The sequence below is a fragment of the Hippocampus comes genome, unplaced genomic scaffold (genome assembly GCF_001891065.2).
Source record: "Hippocampus comes isolate QL1 unplaced genomic scaffold, H_comes_QL1_v1.1 scaffold2, whole genome shotgun sequence".
NCBI classification, from domain to species: domain Eukaryota; kingdom Metazoa; phylum Chordata; class Actinopteri; order Syngnathiformes; family Syngnathidae; genus Hippocampus; species Hippocampus comes.
Window position 1 is genome coordinate 3,039,438 of NW_017805139.1, and position 9,868 is coordinate 3,049,305.

At 44.0% G+C, this 9,868-nt stretch overlaps 1 protein-coding gene across 1 annotated transcript; it reads left to right on the forward strand.

Annotated features, from left to right (window-relative positions):
- The first annotated feature begins 8,138 nt into the window (after positions 1-8,138).
- Positions 8,139-9,624, forward strand: cart3 (cocaine- and amphetamine-regulated transcript 3). The gene is made up of 3 exons (XM_019867232.1): positions 8,139-8,547; positions 8,925-9,008; positions 9,100-9,624. Exons 1-3 carry the CDS (start codon positions 8,335-8,337, stop codon positions 9,205-9,207), a joined length of 405 nt encoding a protein of 134 aa, XP_019722791.1. The 5' UTR covers positions 8,139-8,334; the 3' UTR covers positions 9,208-9,624.
- The last annotated feature ends 244 nt before the right edge of the window (positions 9,625-9,868 follow it).

Sequence of the window (9,868 nt, forward strand, 5' to 3'; positions counted from 1 at the left end):
GCCCATCTGTGCATATGACAACAGTAAGTCTTCTCTACTCCTCGCTTTTAATTTAGTTCATGATTATTCTTGTTTTTTATGGAATGATTTCACATAGCTTTAAAAGCACACTGACTTGCCTTGTGTAAGTATTGTGTTCCACGAATAAACTTGCCCTTAGCCTTGCATTTCCCTAACAAGACATTTCAGCTGCAGCCATATGGTTGCCTGTTATCGCTGAACTTTGCATAAAATCTGGACTAAATCAAGGCCCCCCTGCTCTGTCAGTATGGCCATTTATCTCCTCTTCTTCATCCCTTTCCGCTTTTCCTTGACATTAGAACCTCAATTTACTTGAAGCATAATGTCCATCCATCCATTCTCAACACCGCTCATCCTGAACAGGGTCGGTTGCAAGGGATGCTGCAACCTATCCCAGATGACTGTGGATGAAAGGCTGGTCGCCAGTCAGTCGTTGGGCACATATAAAGACAAATAACCATTCACACCCACATCCACACGGTCAGCGAGCAACAACCGATCATGCTGTCCACACATGTCAGGAGAGTGTACCACTACACCATCAGCGACTCTTGAAACATGATGTGAAAAAGGTCATATTTATTGTCAAAAACATATTAAAGACTAAGAATGACTAAAATCTCATCTCTAATTCTGGGGATTGTTTTTCATCTGTAAAAATATTATGTACCATATTTTGATGAATTGTAGCATGGCCAATATCATTTCACACTCAGTGGGATTCCTGTAGGAACGTATGACAGCACTTTTCTTGTAGATTCCTTTTGATAGATTTAATCAGCAATCTGTCCATTATCACGTTTGTGGACAGTCGCCTGAGTGCCTTGTGGCAGAGAGACGCTCTCATATGACAACGTCCCATGGCACAGTCCCTGCCCCTCCGAATATTTACAAAATATTTTATTTCATTAAGCCTTGACTGGTGGCCCGGTGGGCCAATGGTTAGCACGTCGACCTCACAGTGCAGAGGTTGTGGGTTCAATCCCGACTCCAGCCTCCCTGTGTGGAGTTTGCATGTTCTCCCCATGCCTGCGTGGGTTTTCTCCGGGTACTCCGGTTTCCTCCCACATTCCCCAAAAATCAATTTTGTGATCGGCTTTATCCTCACAAGGGTCGCGGGGGGTGCTGGAGTCTATCCCAGCTGTCTTCGGGCAGTAGGCGGGGGACACCCTGAACCGGTTGCCAGCCAACCGCAGGACACACAGAGACCAATAACCATCCGCGCTCACACTCACACCTAGGGACAATTTAGAGTGTTCAATCAGCCTGTCATGCATGTTTTTTGAAATGTGGGAGGAAACCGGAGTACCCAGAGAAAACCCATGCAGGCATGGGGAGAACATGCAAACTCCACACAGGGAGGCCGGAGCTGGAATTGAACCCAGTACCTCTGCACTGCGAGGTCAATGTGCTAACCACTGGACCACTGGGGACCCTTATTTATTTATTTGAAAATATACCTAGAATTCTGGGATGGACTCCAGCATCCCCCCCCGAGACCCTTGTGAGGATAAAGCAGATCGGAAAATGGATGGATTGGTGAATGGAATATACTTATAATTCTTTTCATCTAGAACATATTTGGGTGTACCTTGCATCAAAGCATGAACCCGATATTGCACAAGACAACCTTTGTACATTTTTTTGTCCTCAGTTTACTCCGATGACTTACGCTGAATGGAATCAGCCAGGGATGGAGTCAAGACAGGAGATGCTGATTGCGAGCCGTGACCACACACCTCCCAGTGAACATCAGTCATGTTGGCACGGTACTTGGACTTAATGTTTTTATCAATGGCCCTAAAATGTTGCTCCCCATTCTCTCCTTCGGTCAGCCAGCAAGGCTCCTCGGCGGATGGACTGTCATGATGCACCGGTCAGCCTGACATACCAGCTCACACCAAGACCACCACCACACCAACCGGCGGCTGCGACACACTATCGGAGCCCCCCGAGCCTCGCACCAGTGTACAGGTGGACGGATACTCTGTCCTGCTGATCATTCTCCAGCATTGGGGAAAATGCAAGCGCTTACCCGAGTGCACCACTTCTCTCCCGCCAGTCCGCTCATTCTGCAGCGAGTCCGAGATGCCCCGCCACAGAGTAAAAAAAAACCTTCTCCCCGTGCACTGTGGTAACACTTTGCTCACTTGGTCACTTTTGTACTTTACTGTTAAGTTTCGAGCTGCCAAAACAGAACAGAAACTGTTTATTTTGCCAGATTGGGCCCATGATATGCGCATGCACGGTGAGGCATGCAACAGGTGTATACTGTAACTGGCTGCCCTGTATGCCATTCATGTGACAAATTTCACAACGGTTGATAAGCAGGAGTCTACTTTTTTGTTAACATTAATAATTTATCAATAATGCAAAACTGGGAGACTCGAGTTAAATGCCATGCGATCAACTGACACTCCATTTGCAAGCGCCTGTTAGATCGCAAATGACGTAATAGACACCTCTGCTGTATAGTGTCATTGAATTACAATTAGAGAGCCATGCATGACTAACTGTAGAGAAATTCATCCCTTATTGTGATTTACCACCTCTTTTGTTATTTTCTCTGTTCTAACTCTTGAAAAAAAGAACATAGCATACTGTTTAAAATATTCACTGCTTACTGTGATTCGCGACAATCTTTATTGTTCCTTATCACACGCAACATGTTTAACATCAAAAAAGAACTGTTATATCAAATATCTATGTTGCTGGTTCCATATAAAGGGTCAGACTGAAGACAGCAGGGGGGCACTGGTCTGTCTCACCACTCCAACTTTTACAACCGCAGACTGGATTTTGCTTTCTTTGTTACTGTTTTACATGTGGGCGTTACTGCCCACCTCTCATTAACGTTCATTCATTTTCCGATCCGCTTATCCTCACAAGGGTTGCGGGGGGTGCTGGAGCCTATCCCAGCTGTCTTCGGGCAGTAGGCGCAGGACACCCTGAACCGGTTGCCAGCCAATCGCAAGGCACACAGAAACGAACAACCATCCGCGCTCACACTCACACCTAGGGACATTTTTTTTGAGTGTTCAATCAGCCTGCCATGCATGTTTTTGGAATGTGGGAGGAAACTGGAGTACCTGCAGAAAACCCACACAGGACCGGGGAGAACATGCAAACTCCCCACAGGGAGGCCGGAGCTGGAATTGAACCTGGTACCTCTGCACAAGAGCTCTGAAGAGACGTCTGAAGGACAAAGAGGCCCGAATCAATTTGTATTGTGTTGTGATAAAGTGAAGAAAAGATGTCGTGGTGTTGGGTTTTATTCCACATTATAGAGAAAAAAAAAAGAACCTGTGTCCAATGGATCGGCCAGCAGCCGAATCCCCTCTGCACTAACATAATCAGCTCTGCATGGCTGACGCTGGGTAGTGGGCTTGCCTCCCTGGTAGAGTGAGTATCTGGGATGTGGTCACTTTGAGGCTCTTGGGTTTGTGGTCCTGCAGTTATCCACGGCCCAACGGCTACTCATCATGGCTGATTGCCTGGGTGCTCTGGTCTACACGTGGTGTTGGGTTCCATTTGCGTTTGGGCTTCGCCAATTCCGACCCTCCCCTTGGGGTCAACGAGGCGTCTTGTTGCTGGGGTCAGTGGCGTAACGATCAACGGCTCATTCATTCAAATCATATATAGGAAGCACAATGACTCAGTAATCTCTGAATTCTTCACACTTCTAAATGTAGTTTTTTTAACCTAGATTTGTTCCTGGATGTATTACGAGTGTGTCCGGCAAGGTTGGTATACATGTGCATTTTATTTCACAAACTCCTCACTGTGCATAGTGAATAAACAATGACTTCTCGGTCGCCATCTAGCTCCGCCCTTTATACATAATTCTTTGTCTTGGTCCTGTCACGTTTCCAACTTGTTGCGAGGCAGAATTTGTTCTGCTCAATTAATAAAACAAACCTGTCAAAACCACTTGTGTTCCCCTGGCAGTTACGGCTACACTCATCTGAAAAAACACGAGGACAGTAAGCAAAAACATAAGAATTTTGGTCAAATGGTGTGTATAAAGGAGACAGATTATTAAACAAGTTTATTTTGCAGTCACATCAATGTAGTTTTATGTCTGCAGGAGCACTGCCCTACCTGGTCTTGTTGCCGAATTACTAAGAACATAAACACAGTATAAAATTTTAAAAAATCCACTTAACTCAAGTAAACAGATGATGCATCTGAAAAATACTCTGTGCAACTTCCACCCAAGTGTTGCAATGCAAAGGATAAATGTTTGCAGATAGGCAGGTGTCTGCCGCCTTTTTCATCCTTGTGTGTTCTCTGGCTCCACCTCACTGATCTTCCGTCTGCTTCTGTTTGGACTGTGAAGGAAGAGCATAAAACTTTGATCATGCTCGAGGCTGCATGACTCACATCCACCCATTTTTAATGAGGGGGCGATCGATGTAACTTTTCATTCACAACCACAATTCCATTTGTATTTCTGTCTCAGAGTCGTCTATTTAGTCTCCTGAGTTTGTCCTGCGGTGCAACTCAAGTTGGTGGCAGGCCATTCTGATTGTGTTGCCGATTTTACACTTGAGCCCAAAACAAAGCGAAATTAGTTTGTAACCTAAGGTACAGCGAGGATGATTAGATCAGAAGGAGTTCTAATTACTCTGTTCCTGGAGAATGTGAAGGTCTCTGTAAGTGAATTCATAGATCGGTTTCTTAAATACATCCTACATGTTTGGGTATAGTTGCGGAAAACATGCAAAGTTGGAGAACTATGTAATTCTCAATCATTGTAGCATTATAAACTGTTTTTTACAGTTTCAGTTAGTAGCAGTGACTGAAATGGTGCCTAGTGCCACATTTTGGAGTCTGACATGACTTCCCCTCTCCCACCACATAAGAACAGGAATCAGCGTTATTCGTCGTAACTGCAACATGCCGTTAGCTAGCTAGCTATTCCGAACCCTGGAAAATGCATCTTTTGTTGTGATAGTGTTTGTTTGTTTATTTTGTCACAGAGTTGGGCGTGACCTGGTGTCTTTTATTATTTTATTATTACTGTATATTTTAACTGCGAATAGCTGGCAACCAGTTCAGGGTGTCCCCCACCTATTGCTGAAGACAGCTGGGAAAGGCTGCAGCACGCCCCGTGACCGTTGTGAGGACAAGCGGATCAGAAAATGGATGGATGGATGGATTATATTTTAGTACAGTATTTAACTTGCTCAGTGACACTGCCACGTCATCAGAATGTCTTGTGTTCTTCCAGGCCTTTTTGTCAGGTGCTCTACCGCTGTGTCCACCCCTGCTTGCTGTTTTTATTTTGTTTATGCCATTCACTGACTGTTGTGCAATTTTGGCTTGTATTCTTGTATATAAGACTTTTACTTTGCCACTTGTGTGTCCTGTCCAAATTCGACCTTCTCATGTCACATCCCCCCTTCTCATAGTCCGGTTTTGAGTGCCTCATTGTCGTGTGTACCTAAGTCATGACGAGAATGGCAGAAATGCCAGGAAAGGAAAAAAAGTAAAAAAAAAGAAATCCAACTTCACAAGCAGCTGGTGTGGCCACTTTAGAGTGCCTCGTTGACAGCACTGGGTATGTACATGTCAAGAGGAGATTGTCAATTGCAAGGTTCAGAATGAATGATCACATATATGGCTGCCTGATGGGATAATAGTTGGTAAGTCTGCTTCACAGTCAGAAGATCTGTTGCAACATCTCATCTCGGCTTCATAAAAACTGCAACTTTCATTAAGGGCCTTTATAGTGTCCTCCTGCATGCTGTAATTCTTTATATTCCAATATATTCATCCATCCATCCATTTTCTGATCTGCTTATCCTCACAAGGGTCGTGGGGCGTGCTGGAGCCTATCCCAGCTGTCATTGGGCAGTACGCGGGGGACAACCTGAAGTGGTCGCCAGCCAATCGCAGATTCCAATATATTCAGAAAATAAAATATTCTAGTGAGTGATCGAGCAATTTTTTTGCCAGTTTTGAAGGATGATCTTGGCAACTGTTAAGTACATGAGTGGGGTGTTCTGTATTTAGGTTGAATGCTGACTTACATCTCTGTAATTTATCAATGGTAACGCTTGATAATTTATTGTCGGTGTTCATTTAAGATGACTTTTTATGGGGCTCTTCTACACAACCAATGATTGACTCCCATTTCATGCAAAGCATTCAATGCATTTTCTGTACAACTTGTCCTCAGGCTTGTAGGTGAGGTTCGAGCCCAGAGGTCAGCAACCCAAAATGTTGAAAAAGCCATATTGGACCTCGAGGTAAGATCGGGCGCCCCGAGCCCGAGCCCAGCCCGACCCGAAATGTCAATCATTGCTTCGGGTTCGGGTCGGGTCGGGCCGGGCTTCTCTCTCTCTGACTTTTAAAAAAATAAATATATGTTTAGTGCGTTTCGAGGCCGTGAATAGTTTTGGCACGAGAGACCGTGGTTCCCAAAGAAACAGAAGTCGACTCATCACAACACGTACTGTACTAAACTCTTGTAATGACAATTCAAAGAACTCCTTCCTGTCTCTGTCTATTATCCACCCGTCATTGTTCTTCTTTGTCTCTCTACTTCTCTCTCTTAAAGTGCCGCGCTTGATTCGTAAGGACGTACTGCTGCTGTGGTTAATGGCCCAATCTTCAACCCGTCAAAATGACGGACGGCCTTAAATTTTCCCCGTCACCCCTTGAAAAAAATCCGTCAATGATGGAAAATTGTCGGTTAATGTACCTTCTACAGAAACAGAAATATGAAAGATGTAAATGTTAATACAGTCTTGTTTAACTTAGATTTCGTTACAAAAGGCAGGCTTTAATTTGTTATCATAAATCACCCCTCCTCCTCCCGAGTCCTCACAAATAAAATATGAAATTTCGGGTTTGCTTCGGGCTCGGGCCTGCAAATCAAGTTAAGTGGTCGGGCTCGGGCTGGGTCGGGCTTTAATACCCGTGGGCCAGGTCGGGTCGGGCTGGATTTTTTAGGCCCGATCTTACCTCTAATTGGACCGAGCAAAAACAAAAAACAAATATGTCTGGAGCAGCAAAAAATTAAAAGCCTCATTATGAAATCAACACATGCTGTATGTATCTATATTAGCCTACTATCAAAATGACTAAATTGGCTACAAATACACAATGAATCTTCATGATTAAATGTTTTTGTTCCCTGCAGTGCATCCTGTAGATCATGGGTCCCCAACCTTTTTTGACCAAAGATCTACTTTTCGATCAACCAGCCTCCTGAGATAGACCCGTTACCGCACGCGCGTATACACACGCATGCCATAACGAGCAACAGTCATAACGGCCCCTAAGATGATCAAGGCATGGGACGCACTTTTGCAGTGTGTTAACTATCGTAGCTCACGTATACTGTCTAAAAATGCTTCTCTCTGCCCTCCAGATTCCCATTCTTTGGCAATACCCTTGTACATGAAATGCCGTTTTTTTTTTTTAACAACAGCTACCTGCCTGGTTTCCCATCCTGCTGATAGAAACGTGTGTCGCAGGCTATGACCCAAATCTTCGTTGACAGAAATGTTGAAATCTAATATTTACTCTACACATTTTACAGCATTGGAAAACGTTAAGAATGTTTGTGTAATGTTTTTCCTCCTACAGAAACCATATTAAAACAAAAAAGCTGCTCCAGAGGCCGCAGATTGCCGACCCCAGTTCGAGCCTATGCCAGCTGACTTTGGGCGTCAGGCGGGCTACACAATAAACTAGTCACCTGTACACCACTAACACACTCACATCGACACATTTGGACAAATTACAGTCTTTGGTTAACCTAAGAGTACACTTGAGAACAGCAATGCAAGCAACGAGAATACATCAAAGGATGGATGGAATGAAAAATCAAATAGCCTGATGTTTGTTTTCATCAATGAAAATATCACCAACCAGGACTATGCGTATTTGTCCTATTCTAATAATAATAAATAATGAATTTTCATTTCAAGCCATGTTTTCTATCTGTTGAATGTAAAGTAGGATGTTTTGTGCAACATCTTGGGAAGTAACTTGTGCACATTAAAAGCTAATCAAATCAATGTAGTCAGGATTCACGTTGCATGACATCACCCCTTTAAACAAACACTTTCATTCATCCACCCCTTCCATTCGGACTTTCATGTTTGTAGATGTGACCGCCAGTAGTGGTGGTGTTGTTCTTGTTTAGTTTAGGCTTCATTTGCCCAGCAACTTTCACTGGATGACTCACCCAAGTCGTCTGTTACGCATGACAAAACTTTGTAGGGGGCGGGGGGGTGTCCAAGGGTGAGGTGGAGCAGGCGTCAAATATAAAGGTGTTTGGCGCTGACAGGCCACATCATGCTGACGATGTCGCCCACCGGCAGTCGACCCATGCAGAGCTCCAGACGGCTCAGTGGCGCGCTCTTGTGCGCACTGCTGCTGCTGCTCCTGCACTCCTGTCCTCCCGCTCAAGCCCAGTTCATGGACACCGAGTCTGAAGAGGAGCTCAGTCCCAGAGCACTTCGGGATTTTTACCCAAAAGGTCCGAACCTGACCAGTGAGAAGCAACTGGTAAGTTTTAGATTTCCCGAATGTCGCCAAAATACCGTGTGTGTGTGTGTGTGTGTGTGTGTGTGTGTGTGTGTGCGTGTGTGTGTGTGTGTGTGTGTGTGTGTGTGTGTGTGTGTGTTGTGTTTTTAATGACGTGTTTAATGACGAATGAAGTTGATTTTGAGTCATGTTGAACAAAGTGAAATTGTGCGTATATTTTAGAAACTTATTAATAAAAGTATAGATTTTTATCCCTTGCATTTTCATTCAGAAAAAAACATTTAGCACTACAGATTTTTCTGCAAATAGAACTGTTTTGTGTTTGCTGTTATTGTGTTCCGTTGCGTCGATTTTTATCCTCCACTAAAACAAGTGTCATGTCGTCGTTTGCGTGGCAGCTTGGAGCTCTCCAGGAAGTGCTTGAAAAGCTGCAGACTAAAAGACTGCCGATGTGGGAGAAGAAATTTGGACAAGTCCCGACGGTACACTTACTCTTCTGTTATCGATTTGACGTTGACTGTTGACGTGATGTTTTACTGCAAAGTGAATCTCGCTGTCCTGTGCCTCCTTCAGTGTGACATCGGGGAGCAGTGCGCGGTGAGGAAAGGAGCTCGGATCGGGAAGATGTGCGACTGTCCCCGGGGAGCTTTCTGCAACTCTTTTCTGCTCAAGTGCTTATGAGCCTGCTCGGCTTTCAATATTGTAAAATGTCGCATCAAGATAAGTAACTGTCGCTCAATTCCTTCATAACGTCATATGAAGGAGGGTGATAATTGATGAATATTATAATAATACATTTGTTTATTCTTTTTTCTCACATTCAAGTCTATAACAACATGTACTGTATGTGAAGCACAATAGAGTCACAGGTGCCCACACGGGTGAGGCAAGGAATTGTCACCTATAGACACCGACCTTCATGAACATGTGCTGTGACTGCCGATTATAAATTCTGTACAAAGTTGTGATTGAGACTATTGTTACAAAGCATTGCATACAACGGACTTGGTGGTTATGATGTTTAAGTATCACTTTCATATACTCATGTGTAGAATTGTTCCATAAAAATAAAAGTGTTGCAATCTTGTTTCTGATAAATGTGTGTGCAAGGCCTATTTATCATGACAGAAATAATAATAGGTGGATTGTGTTTTGTAAAGCGGTGCCCTTGTCACATAATCTTCGAGCAACCACGGTGTGACTTGGCAGTGATGGACAACTGTAAAGGAAGTGATCCACTAACACAGTAAACTAACCTCATCCATCTGAAGGCACCACACACTATAAATGATTGTATCAGACTTAAAATGTGTCTTTTAACCACACCATCACCATTAATATA

Bases quoted from the DNA above. Each gene is read 5' to 3' on its own strand.
- cart3 (XM_019867232.1), top strand. From the start codon at position 8,335: ATGCTGACGATGTCGCCCACCGGCAGTCGACCCATGCAGAGCTCCAGA. The intron at 8,548-8,924 runs GTAAGTTTTAGA...TTTGCGTGGCAG, and splicing joins TGACCAGTGAGAAGCAACTG to CTTGGAGCTCTCCAGGAAGT. The intron at 9,009-9,099 runs GTACACTTACTC...TGCCTCCTTCAG, and splicing joins AATTTGGACAAGTCCCGACG to TGTGACATCGGGGAGCAGTG.